The sequence below is a fragment of the Carcharhinus amblyrhynchos genome, chromosome 5 (assembly GCF_965287045.1).
Source record: "Carcharhinus amblyrhynchos chromosome 5, sCarAmb.v2.hapA, whole genome shotgun sequence".
In the NCBI taxonomy this organism is placed as follows: Eukaryota; Metazoa; Chordata; class Chondrichthyes; order Carcharhiniformes; family Carcharhinidae; genus Carcharhinus; species Carcharhinus amblyrhynchos.
Genome location: NC_137328.1, coordinates 34,234,292 through 34,259,458, shown reverse-complemented (window position 1 = coordinate 34,259,458; position 25,167 = coordinate 34,234,292). Strand labels below are relative to the sequence as shown.

General features: G+C 41.2%; 1 protein-coding gene across 4 annotated transcripts in view; it reads right to left on the bottom strand.

Moving 5' to 3' along the window:
- Positions 1-2,423: 2,423 nt before the first annotated feature.
- LOC145342956 (sodium-dependent phosphate transporter 2-like) overlaps positions 2,424-25,167 on the bottom strand; it is an 80,050-nt gene continuing 57,306 nt past the window's right edge. For 2 of the 4 annotated variants that reach the window (XM_080188607.1, XM_080188605.1), the window contains exons 6-11: positions 24,010-24,129; positions 23,702-23,923; positions 20,922-21,510; positions 12,732-12,917; positions 10,284-10,368; positions 2,424-5,383 (exon numbers count right to left, since the gene is read on the bottom strand). In XM_080188607.1, the coding sequence (XP_080044733.1) occupies positions 5,219-5,383; positions 10,284-10,368; positions 12,732-12,917; positions 20,922-21,510; positions 23,702-23,923; positions 24,010-24,129 (1,367 nt within the window). In that variant the 3' untranslated portion in view covers positions 2,424-5,218. The remainder of the gene's footprint in view (positions 5,384-10,283; positions 10,369-12,731; positions 12,918-20,921; positions 21,511-23,701; positions 23,924-24,009; positions 24,130-25,167) is intronic. The other 2 variants (XM_080188608.1, XM_080188609.1) reach the window with 2 other exon arrangements.

The window sequence follows — 25,167 nt, the reverse complement described above, 5'->3', positions numbered from 1 at the left end:
AGTTGCTTTAGTAGTCACATTATTTATATGGCTTAACAAACCAGTACATTTTCAGTCATTGTTAACCCTCAGAACGTTAAAGGTAGGGGATTCAGTAATGTTAATGCCGTTGACCATCAAGAGGAAATATATCCCTAGTTCTGACTTTCAGTTGAGGGTGATTCTCTATAATGGGATCAGTAAAAAAAAAACAAAATCCCATATAGCTGGACAACAGAGGATGTTGAGAAGAACGAGAAGGGATAGTTAATTATGATCACAGTTACTCAGTTACAGTTTCAGTGAGAATCACTTTGATGCAGTGGTACGACTGGAAACCTAATTGAATGATTCAAACATGGGGTGGAATTTTCCTGTTCCACTCACCACAGGTACCAAAGCAGGAGGGACACAAAGGGTGCAACAGTCCGTTGACCTTGGCCAGGATTTTCTAGCTTTGGGGCAAGTGCGGTCAGAAACTCACATCCAGAGTTTCAGGAAAGATAGGCAGACTTGGGAAGCATTCAGTGACTTTGGAAATGAAAAGTTGGAGATGGGATGAGTTTGCCAGATTAAGGGTTTTTTTGTTCTGAAGATTTGAGGATAGATTTGAAGAGGGATTTACTATTAATAATATCAGCTAAATGGGATGAGGACTGGAAGTCAGGCAGTGAGCAGATTAGTGGAAATCAGGTCAAAGGAGCAGCAGGTGGGCCTCACAGATGAGCTTGAGGGGGAAATCGGGGAGATAGCAGAGAAATGAAAGATACAAGCTCAAGCCTAGGTCAAAAATCAATTAGGAAGGCAAACAAAAACTATGAAATTAAATTATCAAGTAATATAAAGTGTAAAATATTCTACAGGGATATGAATTAAAGATATCCGGATGGGAATAGAGCCACTAACAGACTGGACAAAACTGTTGATAGTGAGATGCAGAAATATTTTCCTTCAGTATTCTTATTGTTTTGGATGGTAGCAACAAAAAACAATGTTAATAGCTAAGTTAGATAGTCAGGCTAAAGCTTCCACTGTAATAATGTGGATATCTTGTGGGGTGCCTTCTTTAGAGGGCAATGATTGATATGTTCCAGGATCTAATTAGGGGCTGCAAAGTCACATGGTGAAGATGTTTTGTCTTCCATCAATGGAGAAGGTGGCAGTGCCTGTTACAATCAGTTCTGAGGTGGTTGTCCATTTGATCCTTCACGTTCCATGGTAGGTGTTTTTGACATGTTTTAGCTCTGAGAGGCTTATGTGGCTTGGTTTTCTTCATGGGTGTTGAGGTGGAATGGCGAAGTCATAGTCTCGTGCATTTGGCTGCCCACTATAACAGGATGTAAGCTTTCATGATTGTCTCCTCTAGCTGAGGACCCCTATTTGACATTGCTGTACAAAACATCAGCATATACAACTTAGTGTTCTCTTTCCATGAATTCATTGCTAAAATGCTTACTGTATACATGGAAATGTTGGTTACCAAGCATGGAGTTGAGATGATGATCATTGTTCTACAATTTAAAATGATGGATAATCTAAAAACAGGCTGTGCTTCAATTGTGTCCATTCTAGAGTATGCACCAGGCAGACCCATCAGGTCAGTCAGAAGATGGAACATAGAACACTACAGCACAAACAGGCCCTTCGGCCCACGAGTTGCGCCAATCACATCAACACCTACTAATCCATAGACCTATCTATAACCCCTAATCTCACTAAATCCCATATACGATGAAGTTGAAAATGATGTACTGCACTTAAAATCAAATTGAAAGCATAAAACTCTTAGACCAGATACATCAGCAAAAGGACAAACACAGAAGACTTTTGAGAGAATGGGCAGAAATAAAGTATTTTTGTGAGGGACAACCTAGAGCACATCAATATAAGATGGTCATTGTTTGGAAGCAATTGATATACCTAGAAACTGGTGAGAATGGGAATCTCCCTATGACAGGAGTAGCTGAGGTAAATAACATGTATTAAAAGGGGAAGCTAGACACATGAAGCAGAATGAAAGACAGAGTTATACTACTAAGAGTTAGATTAGGAAGGATGCGAGGAGGCTCAAGTGGAGCATTAATGAGCCTGGACTGGTTGAGCTGAATGCAATTGAATATTCAAATTCAAACTCTGTTTCAGTAACCTGCTCATTATACAGAAAAGAAAATGGACATGGGTACAATGTCCAGTTCTAGTCTAAACAAAGATCTGGACTGCAACTTTTTGGATCAAGTACTTTCTGGATGAGAGCAAGATTAGGATGGAAGCCCTAGAAGGTCTTCTGTACATCAGCCCGTTTTGTCAGTTGGTATTGTGATATAGCAGCTATGACCCCCATTCACATTAATTTACCTAATGAGCACCTGGTTTGTAGTGTAATCACCTAACACTTAACAAGGTGGTACAGGCTGTTAATGTCTTGTAAATAATTAGTCAGAATGCAATAGTAAGACTATTTTAATAAAGTTCATTAAAAAGATTTAAAATTTCCCATCACTTTAGTACAAATGAATGATTTTCTCCTACTGGCAGGGAGAAAACAAAATAATTATTGCCAATATGATACAAGTAATCAAAAATAATACATTTACAATGGATAGATTCCTGGAAGACACCAAGTTGCATCACAATGGAGGGATTTCAACCTGCAGCATGAGGAACCAAATGGCATCTTAATACACTAGTCAAGCTAACCATTTAATGTTTGGAAAGCAAATGATAAACTATTGTACAAAGAGCTAATTTGCATTGACACAGTGCTTATCACTACCTCAGGACAAAGCATTTTTTGAAGTGTAGTTACTGTTGTAATGAAGGGAGATTCAGCAGCCATTTTGCACACAAGATCCCACAAATAGCAATGGGATAATCATTCGATAATTGGTTTGTGTATGGTTGACTGGAGGGATAAATATTGGCCAAGATGTACTGTAGAACTCCATGCTTCTTCAAATAGATACCATGGCATTATGTATTTACATCCACTTGAGCGATACGGAGCCTGTTTAATGTCTCATCCTCTTGACGGTGCTATACTTCCTCAGTACTTAGCCCACAATGTTTTGAGTCAGAGGTGAAAGCTCTACAACTAAGCCAAGTCAAAACTAAGGACAGCACACAGCTCTCCTTAAATGGGTAGTTTGAGGGTTAGGTTTTCTATCAAGACAAATAAAGCAACTTTAGTACAGATAATCTTGGAGGAATGAGAGGAAAAACAAGTTTAGCCATGGACAGGAATTCTGCCATTTTTATAACTCATTAACTAAACACTTCTGGAAAATTGCCAGGGAAGAGATTGCAATTTGCAAAAGTTCACTTACAAACATTTAACACACCAGGTAATACATTTTCATTGCACTAAATCTTAACAATAGACATTTAAAAGATATGGATTTAATAGTTATGGGATTAATCAATTAGCAGCCCACATAGGAGCACAGTGGTGCTGAGTGCCAATACGTGAACTTAAATGAATTAGAACTTAAGAGGTTAGTTCCAAAGGGCAAATTTCACACAAAAACCTCTTTGAAACTGCTTCCTCATTCTAATAAAATTTACACATCCAAGGTTAATGTAAGTCAAGGAATACCTCTCATCTTGCAAGCAAGTAATTGCTGGAGATGGACTAATCTTGAATATGTAAAACACTTCAAAACAGAAGATTTACAACATATATCCCAGGAATGGATTGATTTGTAATTAGCAAGCAATGATGTCAAATGGTGCAGGTCATTAAAATGAAAAAGAATCTCACTTGTTTCACATATGAATTATGTAATTAAAAAACTGATCTTATTTCCCTCTTTCCCATACCCCTACCTCAAGAGAGTTCTTAAATTGATAGCCTTCTTGAAATATAAAACAATAAAAAGAACTACGATGTAATGACATGCAAAATAAAGTTAGTTCATTCTCAAAAAAAGAAATCACTAATCCTTTATTTTGGAGTTCATCATAAACAAGGATTTGATTACTCAGTTTGAGGGGCTGAATTTTTGGAGGGGGTTTTCAGTCATCAAAATGTGACTTGGGCAGAGGCTACATGGGAATCAACAGCGCCATTTCTCCAGTGTTCCTGCCAATCATCCCAACAGGTTTGGCAATAGTTAGGAAAATCCCAAACCCCACATGGTGTACACAATACTGTAGACCAAAAAACCACATTTAACAACATGATGAAAAGTTATCTCCCAGCGGGGCTGCCAATTATCCTATCCCAAAACGACCTTGATATTTGGTTTGTTGACAGCTCGCTGTCAGCTTCTACAGAATACTTTTCATTTTGCTTGAAAGGAATCCAAGAAATCTGTTTCTAGTGAGAATGGTCCAATTGTCAGTTAAATAGCAAAGAACTGCAAAGGGACCCTGAATTAAACAGGCATTTCAGTAAGCCAAAGTGGAAATACTGTCAAATCTTTATTTTTGAATCTTTGGTACATTCAATTTTTTTTTTAAGTCTAAAATGAGTGAGATGTGTCCCAATTTAAAAAGAAACACACAAACCTAGATCTCTTCTTTAGAAAGTATTTACAATAGAAATTACAATATAATACAAGTGTTAAACTTATAATATGACATCAAGGCTCTATGAAACATTGAATCTCTCCCAGTTCTGGTGTTTGTAGCATGCAGGGTAGAATGGGATCAGGCCCAGTTACAAGTAACTTTGCCTTGCAAAAAAAGTGCTGAATGACTGACAGCAGGGGTTTTTGTACCTTGTTTTGCAACAGAAGGACGATTTTGGTAAACCATGGCATAATATACATATTTTTTAAAAAATTCCCCATATCCCCCAGATTCATACTAAAAAAACTTTCTAGTGAGCAATAATACAATATATACAGCATCTTCACACACTTCAGTACTACAAAGCGGGCAAGTCTTCCAAACAGTACCATCCATTCCACAAACACCATGATTTGGGCAGCATCACTCACTAGTACACAGCTGCACTATGTAACAGGGCTTTGCTGTTACATGCTATCAAGTCACCAAATGAGCAAATGTAGTGTTATTTACAGCATGCGAGAAAATGGAGGTGGCAATGTAAGTTAATTTGTAGCTGTTCAATTCCTCTTGAAACAGCAGGAGGAAAGAAAAAGGAATAAATGAGCTCTCAAGAGGGTGTGCGGGATGCTGTGAGAAAAGGAAAAGGGGCGGAATCAGAAAGAAAAAAAGGACACCTCACACTGCTGGTTAAAACATCTTTTTTTAAAAAAAAAAATCACAATAAAATTTAAACATAAGGCAGTATTCCATATACAAACAGTGCCATAAAAGCTGCACTGAAGAGACCAGAGACTGGGACAGTCACAAACCAGGCTAGGAAGATATTACGAAATAAGTGCCAGTCCACAGCTTTGCGTGATCGGATCCACCCCACTGCCACCACAGATCCAACCTGGGGAGGCAAATAATAGCAAACATATTAGTACAGATCAAACGGTGATAGTAGCAGGTGTTTTGTGGAAAGGAAATAATAGAAAAAAACATGAACAAAGAGTAGACCAATACTAAGTTACCAGGAGCTTGTCAATTAGCAAACCATGCAGATTTAACAGATACACATACAACAATGCAGGGCTTGCATTTCACATATTGCAGTTTACAGAGACTGCACCCCGACAGCTCAGCTTGGTTCTCACCCAACCAGGAGTACTGTTACATCTTAAAATCAAAATTCTTAAATTGTGCTAACTCCGGAATTTTCAAAAGGCATTACAGTACACTGTAAGATCACCAATGCTGCACTCCTTACAGTGAAGTTGGGTTCAGAAAGGGTACAAGTCAGATGAGTAAAGCATTGTAATCCTGATGCTCAGACCCACAGTCACGTAAAATATGGTTCCTCATTAAGAATGTGCAAATGCTTCCTTTGAGTAAGCTTTGTCTGCCCCAGGAGTGTAAGATCAGTGAAGTTATCCATTTGAACTTCATTAGTATCTCATGTTTGGAGAAGTTATTGGTCTACTCTTAAAAAGAAACATAAAACAGTTAGTTAATAAACTAAAACTTATTTTGTGATGCATTAAAGGTAGAGAAAATAGTTAAGATGGTTGGAGAGCGAGCAAGTTAAAGACTTTTAGCAAAATGAATTTACTGAATGCAGTTTGCCTTCAAAACACCATAGAATCCTGACTCTATGCTGAATAGGTCACTCCTCTCTCCCTGACAGAAGATGTAGAAAATGACTATGCTGAAAACACGAGTTCCTCTACACAGACCAAATACAAGCCAATATCTACCAAGACACTATACAGACATATTTCCAATTCCCAGGCAAGTGCAGACAGGGTGCCATCTTGAATTAGGTTTCTTGCCTGTGTCTTGGCCGTTGCTCACATCTCCTCCCCACCACCCAAGACTCAGGTGTCTGCACCCCTGCTTTCCAAGGCCTAGACACTTGCACCACTCACACAAGAACCAAGGGTTCTTGCTCCCACCTCCTTCCAAGGTCTGGCCCCTGCCCCAGCACTTCCCCTTCCCCAAGCTTGACTCTGATGGGAATTCCTGCAGATAGTTGGGGAGGGATTGCATTCATATTTGTGATGATACCTTCAAAATGTAGACCAGAGAAAATTTAATGTGCTAAGCCTCATAAATGATTTGCTACTTGTGATCCGAAATAGCATTCATCTTGGGGAAAGCAGAAATGTACAGGACCAGAAAATAAATTATTCCAGCCCAAAATGAAATGAAGGCTTTATGGAAAAATGATGGTCTTTGCAAAAAAAAAAATCTATATTTGTTTATTCTCAACTAACTTGTGTATGATTTGAACGATAGAGATCAAGACCCTTATGCAGCCTCTTTTTCTCTCCCACACTTGCCACCCTTCCTCAGCCTGCTCACAGAATGCTGGCCACAACTAAATAGCCTACACTCATCATTTAATGAGATCTCAAACCTAGGGTGTTTTTTTGAGTCAGCACTGGCTGCAAGGAATTTTGCCTAATCTGGGAATATTGTAAAATCGCAGGAAACAACCACAAGTTTGCAAGTGTAGTAGTAGTGGACAACAGACAATATCTGAAGAGCTTGCTATAGACCTAATGTAAAACACAAAAATTATTTTCCTTCGACATTCCCATGATAAATAATGGTGAAAACTGTCCAGCTGAACATTTCACAATGCAGTAACACTCTCCTGCTATCAGAGTAAAAAAGCGGTTTTCACTTTAAATCAGCCACTCACCACAGCCACAGCCACCAGGTTCAATGCTCCGGAGGCAGGCACGTTGGACTCGTTTAAGATGCAGTTAGATAGGCATATGAGTGAAACGGGAATGGAGGGATATGGTAGGGGCTATTAAATAGGGTAAACCTCGGGAGACACCGGAAGGGCAGGCTGTATAACTAATATGTTTTGTCTTTATTCCACAGGTGGAGGTCCACCTCGTGTCAAGCGAGGGGCATGCACACGGCGGGTTGTGCGTGGGCTGCTCTTGGAAGTCCAGGAGTGGCCTAGTACTTCATGTCGGTGTGTGTGCTTGATCCTGGACCGATAGACGGGCTCCACAACAGCTCAGTGACTAGCACTGCTAGCTGTGCAGATACATGGATTTGGGCCTGTGTCTGTGGGAGTTTGCGCATTCTCCCTGTGGCTGCGTGGGTTTCCTCCGGGCGCTCCGGTTTCCTCCCACACCCCAAAGATGTGCTCTTAGGCTAATTGGTTTCCACCAAATTGACACTATTTCTTCCCTGAATCTGACTGAGTAGGGTCCCATTCGTAGACATGCAGGGTAGGATAGGTGTAGGGCGATGCGGCGGCGCGGGCTCGTTGGGCCGAAGGGCCTGTTTCCCGTGCTGGGTTGTTCTTTGTTCTTTGTTCTTTGTTTTTAGTACTATCACATAACTGCTGACAGGAGGACATAATTAGGTAACAAACCCAAGTATGGACATGAGATTTCACCATTTACAAACGGACAGAATATAATTTGGCCTGAATAATCTGTGCCCACGTCCAATCAACCGCCACTTCACCTGGTCCACACTCAGCATTTGGAAAACCAATAACTCTTACTAATAAAAATACTCAACTATCAAAACTCAACATCACTTTCACTAGTTGATTTCTAGTATGGAGGAAGCCCTTTGTGTACTACACAAATGAAGGCAGACTGCAGCAGTCAGAATGATTTTAGTTTATTTGTTTGGTTTGCTAAGGTGGTAGCGACACGATCACTGCATTAACACGACACGTGAATACCTTGCAATGAGTGGAACTTATTGGAATGCCCACATTTGAGGCTACAAGTACAGTTAGCGCACTCATTACTTCAATGCAAAATCCACTGTGAAGAAACAGAAAATATAGTTTGTAGTAGGAAAAGCAGGTGAAAGACATCCCATCACAAACATGCAATGTGGAATTGAGTGAGTGATGAGGGTTCCACTAAACACCAACTCCTGCCCTAAAGAAGGTACTGCAGATCAGTACACAGTGGCACAAGGAACTCATCTTGAGCTGAAACTGTGCAATAACCATCAGGTAAACAAGAACTTTAAGGCCAAGTGCTACAAAAAGCATTTTTGGGTGATTGACAAGTATAAAGGTTTTGAGCTTTGGAACCTTTGTCAATTTAGTGCAGTTTGGCTTACATCCCACAAGATACAGTGCAAAAGTCAAGTCAATTTGTTTCAGTCAGGACGTGGCTTGTTAAGTTTTAAAACCAATTTGAGATATAGCATTCACCACAACAGAAGACCTGATCTTTATCACATAGCAGTTTGTAGGAACAACCTGAAAAAGACTGACAGTTTGCCTTTCCTACATTACTAGTGTGACTGAGCTTTGAAGTTAATTTGAACTTCACTGGTTGTCAAGCACTTTGAGACAACCTGAAATCATAGAATCCTACAGTGCAGAAAGAGGCCATTCAGCCCATCGAGTCTGCACAGACCACAATCCCACCCAGGCTCTACTCCATATCCCTACATATTTTACCCGCTACTCCCTCTAACCTATGCATCTCAGGACATTAAGGGGCAATTTTAGCATGGCCAATCAACCTAACCTGCACATCTTTGGACTGTGGGAGGAAACTGAGCACCTGGATGAAATCCATGCAGACAGGGAGAATGTGCAGACTCCTCACAGACAGTGACCCGAGCCAGGAATTGAACCCAGGTCCCTGGAGCTGTGAAGCAGCAGTGCTAACCATTGTGCCGCCCTAATCATGACAGGTAGGATATTAATGCAAGTTATGCAATATATACAGTATTATACAGGAGGCAGCCCTTCAGCCCATCAAGTCTGTAGTAATTATTTCAAAGAGTAATCCAGCTAGTCCTACTCCTTCGCTGTCTCCATATTCCTGCAATTTAAAAAAAACTATGCAAAACTTCTACTTATTATGCTGAAAACAGTTCAGCAGGCTACAACTACCTGCTGGTACCATTCACATCGTTTTTCTTCCTGTGTGATAAAGAGGTTGTTATAAAAAGAGCATCATAGGTGAGTCCAAGCAGGTCCTCATTCACACTATCTAGCAGAGATTACTAGAGTGCTCTAATCAGCAAGACTAACCTAGCTAAACATCTTCCCTCTCTGGTGCAGGATGAAAGAGGAGATAGGCAATTAGGAATGGGCCAGTCTTTTTACATTAAAAGATTTACCAATGCCCAAATTCTGATCAAATGTGTTCAAATTCATCCATGGTCTTGCCCCCCCATCCCAATTAGTTATCCTTACAAGGAAATCAAAAACCTCGACAAATAGATAGATTTTTAAGAAAGTGGAAAGGTTTTAGTTCACTTAGCACCAATGGTGAATAACTGAATTGACAATGGACAGGAGGCCAGAATTAGTGGGCTCAGGAGATCTGCTGTATACCAAATCTCTTGCACTCAAGAAAGCAAGCAAATAGTCACTGTCTGAGAGATGACATGCCTCTCATCTCTAGCTTCCAATTCCCTATTTTAAGTGTTTCCTACTTTTCCTCCACTCTGCTGTGGGAGTGAAGAGAACAGGAACAGCAACATTTATTGCAACCTCCTCATCTAACTCTCTATTTCAAGCTGGCAAAAACTTAGGTAGGATTTACTTTGTTCAGTTCAGTCAGGATGAGTTAGCTGTAGAATACCTGTCCATTCCATTTGGGTCCAAGTCCATATTGTGTTTTACCGCAAAAATGCTTTTTGCAAATCAGGCCTGGCACCTTATTGGGTGCTTAACGGTAATCGGTTTTCCTCAGTTTTCCTGCCTCAGGATGAGTCATGCCACCAGAACTGAGGTGAGCCAAACCTCACAGTAGTACAGACTGAACTGCTTGTGTCGCAGTCACAGGGCATACGCATACCTTGCAGTGTGTGGTACTGATAGGAAGTCCAACATTGGAAGCAACCACAACTGTGAACGCCGAAGCCAACTCAATAGTGAATCCACTGCAGGAAGCACAAAACAACACTTCACAGTCATTCGAGTCTCATGATTAATACCATGAAGTTCAGGCAGCATGCAAGAATCTTACCACAGTTCTGGACAAATATCCAAGAAGCATTTTGCTATATCCAGTGCTCGTGTGGATCTTTTTTTTTAAAAAAAAGATCCTTTTCAAAAAAAAAGACCAAGTCATTACAAAATCATGGCATAACACATTCACGTTTGTTATGAAATCATTATTGCTGGCATCAACTGAGCAAATTCACTGCATGTATGAGGTTTAGCTCAGAGGAAGTGGAACAGGTTCAGTATAATAGCCCAAGTTATTAGCATTATGTATAAAATTAGCACCAAGCTGATAACATGCAACATCCACCAGGCTGTGAATGTGACTCACATCATACAATGTGATCATCATCCCCAACACATACAACAAAATTCAAACAGCCACTGCATACAAAATATTAGTACACCTGTGCACATGGTGCAACAAACCCAAAGCACTGCATTGTTTTAATGTGGTAAATCACTACCACTTGCATTCTCCACCACCCCAAACCATTATCCCGGTTAATGAATGTCTACTGCTACTCATTACCATGGTTACAATGTTTCAATGTTGACAGCTTTACTTGAGCACATCAGAAGAATCTAATAATTTTTTAAAATTTTGCAGTAAAAATAAAGAGGAGGCAGAGAAAGGACTGGTATTCAGATAGAGGCCTTTCATGTTGACAATAAGCCCCTTAAAAGTGTATGATGGTGGTGGTGGGAAGAGGGAATAGATTTACATTGGAGGGTATAAAAGAGAGTGATCTTGGGATCTCAGCCAGTATATTTTTCAGCAACTGACTGTTTGGAGTCACCAAGAAGCACAAAGATCTGGTCAGCCTGTCCACAGGCACTTGCCTTTGAAGGTATGTACAAATTTTTTTTTTAGTGAAATTTGGGTGTCACTGATTAAGCCAACATTTACTGCCTAATCCAAATTATCCTTCAAGGTGGTGGTGACCACTGCAGGTGTACCCACAGTGCTGTTAGGAAGGGAGTTCTAGGACTTGGATCTAGCAACACTGAAGGAACAGTGATACAATTCCATGTTAAGATGGTGTGAAACTTGTGGAGAGGACCTTGCAGGTGGTGGTGTTGCCGTGCATCTTCTGTCCTTTTCCATTTAGGTGGCAGAGATCATGGGTTTGGAAAGCGCTGTTGAAGGAGCCTTGGTGAGATTTTGCAGGACATCTTGTATATAGTACGCACTGCTGCCACTGTGCATCAGTGGTGGAAGGAATAAACGTTTACGGTGATGGATACGGTGGCAGTCAAGTGGGCTGCTTTGTCCTGGATGGTGTCGAGGTTTGGGTCTTGTTGGAGCTGCACTCATCCAGCCAAGAGAGAGTATCCATTCACACTCCTGACTTGAGCTTTGTAGATGGACAGTCTTTGTTACTTACTGCAGAATTTTCAGCCTCTGACCTAATCTTGTAGCCATAGCATTTGGCTGGTCAGTTCAGTTTCTAATGAATAATAATTCCCAGGCTTTTGATAGCAGTAGATTCAGTGATGGGAATGCCATCGAACATCAAGGAGAGGCAGTTAGATTCTTTCTCATTGGAGATAGTCATTGCCCGGCATTTGTGTGACCCAAACTGGGGCAGTCTGTCAGACTTGTGCACTGGTGCTAGGCAGTTGGTTCCTCCTCCATTACCAAAATTTGGGCAAGGTCGGCATTCACCGTCTATCCTCAGTTGTCTCAAAGTGGAGGCGGGTCTTCTAGGACCACTGCAGCCAACATAGTAGCTGTAAATATTCTTTGTACTGGCTTGCTACTTAAGGGGGAGTGTTTGAGGTTATGCTCTTGCACAGACCTGGTCAGAAATAGTACTCGAGGTGCCTTTAAGTGGCAACTAGCATTAGATTCACCAATCTGAACCATATCTGGGAGTTACTCTCATCAGCACCACCACATGCTGGGAGGAGTTTTGGATACAAGTGTGTTCAATTACATGTTGAACCATCCATACATGCAATAACTAGCTTGCCAATATTTGTGTGTTGCCCATCCATTGGTTATTCATACACCTCATTTGATGCACAGAATGAGGTGAGGAAATAAAAGGAAGATGACGACCAATAAAAAATAGAAAACGTAGTCATTGTTTCAATTTGGAAGGGCAGAAATTAACTTTTTGTGGGTTATGGATGTTTGAGAGAAAATCAAGAGCAAGACAGCTAATCAAATAATTCCACCTACACTGTGTGAAGGCGGCTTACCCCACTGCTCAATCACCTATTATGTTAGTCAGTGCAACATTAAATGTGACATATGATGCAAGTGTTTTAGATGCTGTTGGACCGTACTTACCTAGATGGAGTGATTGGAGTGAGATCTTTGCCCAGCGTCTGAATGACTCGCCTTCCCCAGACCCAGAGACCAGCACAGATGCCCAGGCCACCATATAGCAGCAACCAGATTGGTGTGGAGGCATTTTGCAGCACAGCCCCTTCCCGGTAGATCAACCAAAGGGCAACAAGGGGGCCAATTGCATTGCTGAAAAAAGGAATCTCAAGATCAGAGAAACATAGGATGAAACATCTCCATTAAGACAATAATAATTTCTCTTGTACTTAAGCAATTCAGAAAACCCATGTTTCCTAGCAAGAAAAGCCTTTACAAGGCACACACTGCAAAGAGAGGCCCTGTTCTTACTGCTCCATCCTCCAGAGACAGAATGGAGGGAGTCACAGTCTCTGTTCTTTCCAGAGTCTCTCCTGAGTTAGGGAACTTGGAGCAAGAAACAGAATTAGGCACAGAAAGGTACACACACACACACTGCCATTGTCACAGGCTTAATAGTTTACTTGTGTTAGTTTAGGAGAGTGGTTGCACACTCATCTCAGAATCAGTAGGTCCAAGTCCAATCAAGAGACTGAAGCACATATCTAGGTAACAGCGCACAGCAATATTAAGGGAGTGCTGCATTGTTGGAGGTGCTAATCACGGGGACATTAAAAGATGCATATTGAAACATATGGAGGGGAATCTTCTAGTGTCCTGGTCAAGACACACTACTCAAAAACACAGTTACCTGATTATTCACTTCATTACCGTTTCTCAAAAAAGATTTATCCACAAAGCTGCTGGAACTATTAACCAATAAAGCTGCAGTAAGGGAAACAGTGGGACCTTGACTGGAAAGACTAAGTAGAGCAAATGAATTCAGTGTCAAATCGGGAACAGAGAGAAATAATGAAGGAAGGTTGGGGGGGATTGTGGGGGGAGGGGGAGAGAGAGAGACAATTGAAAATTAGATTCCGCTACCCCCCCCCCCCCCAACCCAAAGAAAAATTCATAAGCTGAAGGAATAAGACTCCATACTTGTAACATTCATTTTCAATGCCAGACAGGATGATTAACCAAAATTAACACATTTGAAGAGGGTATTTGCAAATACTTGTGATGGAATGCTGCATGTCAGACAAACATTTGGATATTGGAGCGTAATCTTGCATTAGTACCTCACTTGACGTTGCTGTATCAATTACGTGTAAATAATGATGGGCACTATTCACCTCCGTTAGAATCATAGAGTAGGATTACTACAGTGCAGAAGGAGGCCATTTAGTCCCTATCCCCATAGCCCTATGTATTAATCCTGCTAGTCCCCTGACACTAAAGGGCAATTTAGCATGGCCAATCAACCTAACTCACACATATTTGGACTGTGGGGAAAACTAGAGCACCTGGAGGAAACCCATGGAGACACAGGGGAAAATGTGCAAACTCCACACATATAGCGACCCAAGCCAGGAATTGAACCCGGGTCCCCAGCACTGAGAGGCAGTGCCACCCTGTTACTTTGACAGTTCTAGGCCAATATCAGTCTTAAGACATGGCAGCATTGCTGGGTAGGGAAGCACTGCCCATCTCTAAATGGAGTGTCTTGCTGGGGCAATTCTGGGGTGGGCAGTTAACAGGCAGCCATGTTGTTGTGGGACCGAAGTCTTATTTAAGCCAAACCAGGCATTGGTAACAGGATTCCTTCCCTAAAAGGCCTCAGGTGAACCAAACTGATATCAAAACCAATGTTTCATTTCCAGATTTGAACACTCATTCTCTGGATTATTAGTCCAGTAACATAATCCGCATTACTCGTTCTGTAGTGTAGCTTACTGCCAAACCTGTTCTAAAATGGTTAAACATGTGTTCCAAAAGCAAACATTTCCTTCAATGTATTTGATGAGCAACATGAAGTTACTGTCTAGAGATTAGGAATGCTTTTCTATACCATGTTAAACTCAGAAACATCAGTATAATTGTTGCTGTTTCAGTGCTCACACCACCACAAGCCACAAATGCATGTGGCAAAACAAATCGCTGCTGACTTAAGCACGGCCAGGTTCTGATCAGTTTCTATAATGTCAGTTTAGAAACCATGTTAGTGCATTATAATGCAAGTCTCGGAGATGTGCAATATTTTGGTGTTAAATCCACTATTCCAGACTGGGCAGCGAAATTATTTCAGACTTACTGAATGGTAAACCTCGCCATTAAGGGCAGGGGCTCGAGAGGGTGACAGTTGGTATTTGTTAAGCCACAGTGCGAAACCAGATCATTTAAGTCAGTGCAGTGATACAAGCTATTTTTAAACTGAACTGTGACTGCAGCAGGCACCATGATGTACAGTAGTTAATGAGCGCTTCCCTAGAGCCTGAGCTTTTACTGTTACCAACGAGGCCTGTACACCATCAACAGAATGGCTTAGTGCAGCTGCCAAACGTGTTCAGACCTCCTGAACAGGTCAACAGCACTGATCAGCAAACTCCGCGCTAATACATTCTTGACATGATCCCTCCCTCCTATAAACTCTGATCCCACCTTGCTTTTTTTTTAAAAAAAGGAGTCAAAAATAATTTTTCTAGCCTGATACTCGGATGCACTGGGTTTAATGGAACTGCAATAAAAAGATCCTCCTATACACAAAACAGAAGAATTGAAAGAAATTCTGACATCAGGTAATGGAGAAATGTGCAACTATCTTAAATAATAATCTTGTGGACTCTTAACACTTTAAACTCAGCAAGAAACAAATCTAAGATAAGGTCATCAAAAGCTGACTCCCTTTTCAATGGGAATTTAAGCATTGCAACAACAACACTAAAAATGAAGGAGGTACTCCATCATTTAGATTGTTAAAGAATCCTGCAGAGGAGGAAACAATACTAATGAGCCCAGTCTCTCTATTAACAGGGAAAGGATGGCTGAGAAACATTTTAGCTGAACTGCTCTTGCAGCGAGCTGGTATTTGCATGATGGGCTGAATAGTCATAACAATTTTATAATTCTGCAATTTTACCAATGATTGACTTTCTACAGCCTGAACATGTTACAATAATAGTGGATAAGTGATTAGTCTGTTGCTCATACTTTATAGTTATTCAAAAAGCAAATCAATTATACAATAACCAACAGCAAAGTACAAATTCAGCAATGAAATTTATCTACTTACTCTCAGGATGTGGGCGTCATGCAATGGTAAGGCCACCATTTGCTGTCCACCCCTAGTTATCCTTACAACTGAGCAACTTGCCAGGGCACTTCAGAAGCTAGTCAGAAGTCAACCACTTTGGTCTGAGAGCCGAATCACAAAATAAGCCAAACAGTCCAAGAATGGCAGGTTCCTTCCCTGTCTGACATTAGTAAACCATTTGGGTTCTTTAAAAAAAAACTGACAATCCCACAATTTCTTCATCGCTGATAACTAGCTTTCTATATCCACATTTAAAAAAAAATTGAAAATGAAACAACTCATTCTCAAACTTGCATGGCCATTCTCTAGATTTCTAGTCTAGTAACATAATCACAATGCAATATAATATCCCAGACCACCAGAATAAAGCAACTTGGAACTAAGAGCTGACTACATTTGGAAGAGAGAGCCAGATGGCAGCTCTCATTTCACTGTGATGGTAAGCAGCTGGGGGGAGCTCAGGCCAGGGAGCAGAATGTCAAGTGACTCTCCAAAAAGGTGACAACAACAAAAGTGGTGTCATATGTACAGCTACAGGCCCATGTAGCCTTTTGCAGTTGCCAAGGTGCCAGCACATGCAGCAGGAAGCTATGTTAGCTATATAGCCAAAGAATGAAGTTGTATTTAAATAGGGGCTTTCACAACCCCAGGATGTTCCAAGGCACTCTGCAGCCAATGCAGTATTTTTGGAAGCGCACTGTGCAAGAAAAAAGGGCAGCCAGTTTTACCCATGGCAAGTCCCACAAGTAACAAAGTGGTAAATAACCAGTCAATCTGCTTCTAAATGACAGGGATTGAGGGATAAATGTTGCCCAAAAGTTGGGGAGAACTTTCCTTCAAATAATTTTGTGGGATTATTTTTAATAATCCAGAGGGGTAGGAGAATATTTGAGAGTAATTGGTGAGATGGGAAGGGGAGAGCAAGTGGACAAGAGGGAGAGCACGTGTGAGCAAGAGAGTCACAGTGACAAAAAAACTATTCCAGACATTTCACAACAGTCACATTATACCAGTAAAGGAACTATAGTATTAGTTGACAACAGATACTCCAAATGGACTACGTTCACTTTTAAATTTAACCACAGCACTTCTCACATCCTGCCTTTCCTAGAAATGCAGCAGCAGATTCAGTTCAGTCTCAGCAGTCATCAGGGCACAGGTTTTTTAAAAGAGACTACAAAGTGCTTATACTTACCAAACTTGCAAAATCATAGAACTGCAAATGGGGCTGATTTTCTCCGAGGCACAAAGCTGTGGATTCAAGTCCTATCCTCGTCTGTTAGGCAATACTTCCAACAGCACAGCAAGCACCCGTTTATCATACAGACAAAATTTCAGCTGTTCCAGTCTCCACAGATGTTGCCAGACCTGCTGAATTTTTTTCCAGCTTTTTTTTGTTTTTATTTCAGATTTCCAGCATCCACATAACTGCGTACTTGGGTCTCAAAGAGAGAGACTTAAAACCCATAATCATCTTACTCAGGTGACAGCACTGAGTATATTGCCTCAATCAGATTATCTTTGGTATCGTTTAATAATTTCCTGTTAAGTAGGTTGCAATCATTCTGACCTGCCAACTGATTATGATCAAGAGTAGCTGTTGTTTATCTCCCCTTTCTATTCTCAAAATGTGTGTGTCAGGTGGCTGCTGATTCAGAGCAATTTGATTCCACTTCTCCATCCACACCTCCCCCACCTCACATTGCGAGAATCCATTTATGTATAAAACAGTGAGAAGCATTAGAAACCTAGGGGGCCATATACAAAACAACTGTGCTCCATCTTGGAGAGTTCAGAGCATAGACAAGTGACTCTAAATTTCTACACTGCTCAGGCTTCAGTTCGAACAATGGGCCATTAACCCCAAACATTAACAGATGCTGACTAACATGCTATGCATTTGTCTCAAAACTACACCCAGCGAACTGTGGGGAAACGTATAAAGTCATCATGCCCTTGCTGTATTTACTCAACTGTTTGCAGATCCAATTTCACCCTCTGATCAGGTTTCTGGACATGTCTACATAGAGCAGTACCAGCATTACAAACTTAAAAAGTAAATAAATACTTTTACAGCAACAAGCCTCCAAATTCAGAAAGTCAGCAATGAAGGATTCAGAATGGATTCAGAGCAGGCAGCGTCCACCCTCGTGTGAATTAAATGCCAAGGATTACTGCGTGCAGTACTAGTATCTAAAGGATATTGAAACAGCAGTAAACAAGGATCTATCAGAACTTGTATAACTAATTTGGCAGGCTGCAGCACTGAAGGGGTAGGGGTAAACAGTGGATGGGAAGAAGACGATCTGACAGAGGTCTTCAAAATATTGAAAGAGTTTAATACTGTGCATGTGGACGGAGTTACTTCTGGATTCAATAAATACAAAAAGTGGGCAGAAATTTAAAAAAACTAACAAATAAAGAATTTCAGAGGAATGTTGTTACAGAGTGGTGAAAGGTGTAGAAGTCAGTGCTACATGCAGTAAGCAGAAAGCACTCACATTTCATGTAAAAAAAAAATGATGCATAGGTGAAGGGGAGGAGAATACAGGAACATGGACTCTGGGAAGAAGTTAATGGGTTCATCTGGGATATAAACATTAACCAGTTGGACCAATTGGCCTGTTCTTGTGGAATGGACTCTGTAATTCTACAATGAGCACAGTTAGTTTTAAAAGCATTTTATTTCGTACTGCGCACAGAACTGCTGAACTTCTAACTCAAAAGCAAAAACAAGGGCATTTATGAAGAACTAATAAATGAGAGTATGACCAGAAGTCTCTACAACTCCATCTGAATAAGTCAGAAATGCATGGTCATCTTGGGGGATTGTGGAAGTAAAGTAAATAAAACATTTATGGAGGCTGTGTCCAATGATAATCAGCGTTGAACTCTGCCAGGCACACACACACACACATTTACTATTTTTAAATAATCAATCGCCCTTGATGACCTTGAGGAAGAATGCTTGAATGTGAATAATGGGAGCTGAAATGTCCAATCAATCCATAATTAGTATTTCTAATTTGCCATCAGTTACTTTTTATACACTCTCTCTTCAGAATTTTTCTCCCCCCTCAAAGGTTACCTGCCATCAAGCCACTATTGTAGCATAGTGTCCTGCTGTTCCAAAGGAATGTACTGACCCAGCAATGTTATATTTACGGACATACATAATGAACATTTGTTACATTTATGGACATACATTTGAAAAATCTAGAGAATCAACATGCACCTTATTAAAATAGTCCTTCTACATTTTGATAAATGCCAAGCCCCTGAAATACAACAGTTTGAGGATGGAAAAAGCAGAGAAAAAAGAATTGCATTTATATTAAAGTCATTGTTGTGATCTTCTCAAAGTTCTTCACAGCCAATTAAATTCTTCTGAAACTTGGTCACTGTCACATCGCAATCAATTTGGACGCAGCAAGTTCCCACAAACGGACAGACAATCTAATAATAGTGATGTTAGTTGAAGGATAAAAACAAAATAGAGAAACTCTGGATAAAGAATACTTTTGACAGTGCAGCACCCTTTACTGGAGTAAAAACCTAGATTATGTGCTCCAGTCTATAATCAGAGGGTTCTTGAACCCAGAAGAGCACCAGCAGCATATAAACAAATCCGGGGTCCATCCCTGACTGCTTTCAAATAGCCCTCCATTGTCTTACATCTCTGTTGATAACTAATTAATTGCCTAATTCGCAGCTATCCTCTCAGGTGATGTAAAACATCCTGAGATTCTATTCAAAACAGAATTAGGGGAGATTTCCTGACAACCTGACCAACATTAATCTCTCACTAGCAAGATGATCTGGTCATTTACTTCATTCCTGTCTGTGGTATATCACAGCATGGAAACTGACTCCTGCAATTTCCTACACTACAACGCGGACTATATTTTAAAATTCATTTTCTGAAGTATTGATGTGGGAAGGGGAGAGAAGGATTTGGGTCAGGGTGGGAAGAGATTATCAGAATGGGACAGACTAATGGAGTCTAAACACCAACATATGCTCATTGGGCCAATGGATACAGTCCAATGTAATTTGATATATAAACAAGATTGCCTTCGTTAGATGGGTTCTTACCAGGAAAGATGAGTCAATGATTTATGAAGCTTCTAGCTTTTAAGCCAAACCAAGATTTAAAAAGGTAAGCCACCATTTTGCTCAGCAATCTGGAGATTTCACAATTGGCTGATTCTCAGCAAACCTTTGACATTTCATATGGTTTGGCACTTGGTTTTACCCAAAGATTATTTATTAAATCGAAACGTACTTGCAGCCAAAAGGTTTGTGGTCCTTTAAATCTATTCAGTTTAACTCAACATGCACAGCCAGTCCATGGGCAAAGTAATGTAAAAACAAATTTGGTTCATTCTTGTAGCTCTTTTCCAGGAGCATCATGGAAAGTTAAACTTTGAAGAACTACAAATGGTTAACAGGACACTTCTTTGGTGATACTCTGCCAAATGTCCAATCTCAAACTGTACCAAACACCACCTGGAGAATTAGTCCTAGGTACCTGAAACCTTGCATACCCAATGGGTGCCACAGGCTTGGGTTATTTAAGGGATTTGGGTTGCTCTTCCCAGTTGATTTTGCTCCTTTAATGGGCTATGTGTTTGATGACACTGGGGCAACCTTATTGATTAAACGAAGGCATGCACAAAATGGACTGTTGTAAGGGCAAGTTGGCAGACTGGATATAGCTGCATCAGGCAGTTCATGGTCAGACACCATTAAGAATGTTTAGCATGTTTAAAACAAACAATGGTATCAGAGATGCAACAGGGTGACTTCTACATCTTCTCTCCCTCAATGCTGCACCGGCGCATAATCATATGTTTAAGTCTCTAGAGTTGCCCTTAACCCATGACCTTCTGACTCAGGAAGCAAAGTGCTACTGATTGAGATACAGGTGACATGCAAGGTGTTACCCAGACATGTGCAGGTGTTTCAGGACCATACTATTCAGCAGAAGCAATTCAAAACCACTATTTTAAGCGAGAGCTTACCTAACATCATTTCCACCATGTGCAAATGACCCAAAGCAAGCAGTGAGGATCTGCAAGAAGTGAAAGAGCAGATGGACCTGGGGCTTCTCGTCTTCCTCTTTGTCTTCATCCAGGGCAGTTTCTGGTGGTGGGAGGGGGTCACCCAACTCACTAGCGAGCTTCAATTCCACTCCTCCTTCCTCTGCCTCGATCTCCGCCTCAGCCACCGCATTGCAGTAGCTGGAATAGCTGTCGTAGCGAAGCCGTTTCTTGGAGTAGGATGCCATTTCGCCCACAAGCTTCTCACTGTCCTCCGTCCCCACAAAGTCTGTCGACTTGAAGGCCGGTTGGACAGGCATGCCACAGATGGCAGCAGTGTAACACGTGTAGCTGTTGTTGCGACGGAGAAATCTGTAGGAATTCTCAGGCTGTGTCCGATCATCAGTGACCTTGTCCAAATGTATTCGGTGCAAGAGATCTTTGTACAGGCCAGAGTCTTTGTGGACTGTATGGTATACATGACCGTCACTCCTCGTGTGCCCTTCAAAACTAAATGCACCGTTTGAAAATGGAGATTTCAGGCTGCCATTTGTGAGAGATGCAGCTCTACCTACAGAAATAAATCAAAGTTTAGGTTTCAATTTTGGAACAGGATCTTGCTCCAAAAAAAAATCACAAAATTCAGCAATGCCACAAACACAACCTTTCCCAAGTGATGAAGGTGCAGCTCCAAACTCCCCCACATAATAAAACCTGCCAGGGTTCAAGACACTCTCTCCTGCAAAGTTGTTCATTTATTGTTCTTTCCCAGTTGGCCTGCAAGAGCTACACTCTCAGAAACAGGAAGGAAAAGATGTCAACACCAGTCAAGTAGTAGTGGATCCCAGTTCAACCAAATCAGCATTGCAAATTAATAGTCCAAACTGTTGAATCAGAACAGTTTCTAATCCCATACACGAGCAGAGAAGTTGAAAGCTTGATCCAACGGAAGCCTTCAAAGTTATTGAAGAATCCAACATAGTAATGAAGAAGAATGTTTTGGTGAGATAGTAACAAAAGGATGTATATTTAAGATACATCCCAGGAGGGTTTGAAAAATAATTAATTACATGGACCGCTGATGTAGAATTTCTGCCACAGACTCTCGTTGAAGAATGCAAATCTGTTTGTAAAAGGAAATCAACTAATTCCTCAAAAGCAGCATTAAAGGGTGCGGAAGTGAGCAGGACAGGGTTTAGATAGTAAGAAGACTGGTGATCCAAGGATAAATAAACAAAAGCAAATTTACTGCGGATGCTGGAGTCTGAAACCAAAAGAAAAATGTTGGAAAATCTCAGCAGGTCTGACAGCATCTGTAAGGACAGAAAAGAGCTGATATTGAGCCCAGATGATTCTTTTGTCAAATAAATAAGTAACTGGTACACAATTTCATCCTTAATATCAAATCTTAATACTGTCCTCCAAATATGAAATTGGTTCTCAAGAGGGTTTCCATTCAGATAAGAGGGATCAATTCCACATGCAATCATTGAATTCATAGCATGAGCTAAACAGCAGCTTTTCAGCACTGTCTCCATATGGAGGTATGCATGTCATCATCAGCGAGTTTCACTTTGGCATGAACCAAAAGCAGCAGCTGCTCCACAGCCAACCCAACAAGCTCATGAAACCACCTTGTTTTGAGCCAGAAGGAAGGGGAAGTAAAATTAGTCACTGCCAGTCTGGCTAGTTCCACCTTTCCATGCTGTGGTTTCCTCCACAATTACTTTGGCTGGTGGACAACTGGAAGAGTGTATTTATAAACAACAACATGCATCATTTTGGCCCATAGTTTTAATAAGCTGTACTCTATTTTAACTCACATACATGGAATCTCTTGATACTCTGTACAGCAGTCAGGAAATCTGGGAATGATAAACCTCCACACAGCTGGACTGTGACTCTTATTTGAATAAAAACAGTGCTCAATTATCTGCCGGAAGACTCAATTGGTTTTGGAGGGGTAAGGCGGGGGAAGAAATTGACAGTTCAGTTCTGAGGTCAATGTGGGCCGATCAGGAATTGGGTTTTTGCACAGCTTTAGTTTCCAAAATGCATGCCAGATTATTCAAGCATACACAAGATTCTGACCTCCTTGTTGAAATGAGAAAGGCATTTCTCCTGTCTGATACATTGTGCATCAGGACATATGGGAGGTTTTCAGTGCTGCACAATGGAGTCACCAAGAGTCATCAGCTAAGTGAGGAAAATGGATGTCAAGCAAAAAGGGGAGTTGGGGAACCGCGAGTTACCAAAAGCCTGGTTTTAAGGATGGTCTTAAAAGATGAAAGAGGGTAAGGGATAAGAATAGGAGGGAATTCCAGAGCATAGGACCAAGGTAATTGAAAGCATGCCTGCAAATTTTGGAGAGGGAATTGCACAGAAATGTCAACAGCAGAGTTTGTAGGCAACAGGAGGGAACAATTCTAGGGGTCCAAGTAGCTAAAAACTGTGAGGCGAAGCTGTGGGAAGATTTAATTTTTGCAATAGTTCAGTATGTTGGGGGCGGGAAGGGCATAATCCAGCACACAAAGAAAAATGAAAGCACAGCAAGGTCATCATTTCAAAGCTGAAGTGTAAATGCACCATGGGCCATGACATTATCAATTACAGCTTTTCAATTTACCACAAATGCCAAGACAAACAATAGAGGCAATACCTAAAACCAAAATAGGCCGTTCTAACCAGCAATGTCAAAAACAGTACATTAAATGCAAATGTCAGGTTGCTGTCACCAGTTGGCTATAGGTGCCAAAGCTTACCAGTGACATGTGACGCACCATTTGAAACTCCGGTTGATCCAGTGACAACGTGGCTTTCTGGGATTCCACCAGCTTCCTCAGAGGTTTCATGAGTGACAGGCAGCACAGATTCATCTGCCACCTTTGCACCTGGCAGCTCTTTAAATACCGGTGTCTCTTCATCTTGGCTTTTATCCAGGCTTTCATCTGATATTCTGGACAGCACACTTTTCTTCAGTTTACCTGCAAGATAGTTGGGTCAGTTCCAACTCAGGGTGAAGTTTCCAATAGCTACAGCACTCACAGCTTATTTACTGGTGGCAACTTACTTTCTATTTTCTTCTTCATCCAAGGACACACCAACAGCCACACAACAACTGCACACACCAGTGCTCCACCAAGGGTGATCAGTACTATTGCCCATAAGGGGAGTATGTCCAATCCTAGCACTACAAGAGGAAAGAATGCAACCCTGTTAGTGAGTTATTTGAGCCTCCGTACTTAGCAACTTAACTTCAAAACCCCAAAGCATACAAATTGCATTTTAGTGTGCAGCAACAGGAGTAAGCCAGTCAGAACTTTTGTCAATTCTGTTACTCTATTAAAATTAGGGTTGATCTGCATCTCCACTCCATTTACCCACTTTTAATCTACATCCTTAATGCTTTTCATTGAAGGGAAGGTCATTGAGGCAGTAGAGAATGATTGGGCCAAGGACAGCACCTTCAGGAACTCCTATAGCAATGTTCTGGAGTTTTTAAATGTTGGCCTCAACCATCCACAACTATTCTCCTTTGCGACAATTATCTCTTTCCAATTCCCACTGGCTTCATTTTGCTAGGATTCCTTGATGTCATGAGGTCAAAATGCTGACTAGATGTCAAAAGGCAATTACTCACACCTCACCTCTGATATACAGCTCTTTTGTCCATGCTTGGACCAAGGCTGTAAATGGGGTCAGGAGTTGAGTGGCCTGGCGCAACCCAAACTGACGTTAGTTGACAGTACTCTTGACAGCTTCCACTTTGCACAGAATGAAAGGAGGAGGATAGGCTGTTAACTGGTCAGATTGGAGTTGTGCTGCTTTTTGTGGATAACACATACCTAGGCAACTCACATTACTGGGTAAATGCCATTTTGTAGATGTAATAGAACAGCTTGCTCAGGTGCGGCATGTTCAGGGGCACACAATCTTCAGTACCATTGTCAAGGTCATCAGCCTTTGCAGTGTCCAGTGGCCTTCCGGCATTTCCTACTATCAAGTGGGAGTGAATCAAATCGGTGAACTCTGGCATCAGAGACGTTGGGGACCTCAGGAGGATGCAGAGATGGATCATCCACATGGCATTTCTGGTTGAAGGTGGTTGCAAACACAAGCCTCGTCTTGTGCACTAATGTGTTGGGCTCATCATCAAGGATGGGAATATTCATGGAGTCTGCTCCTCCCGTTAGTGGTTTAATTGTCTATCAGTATCCATCACTGAATA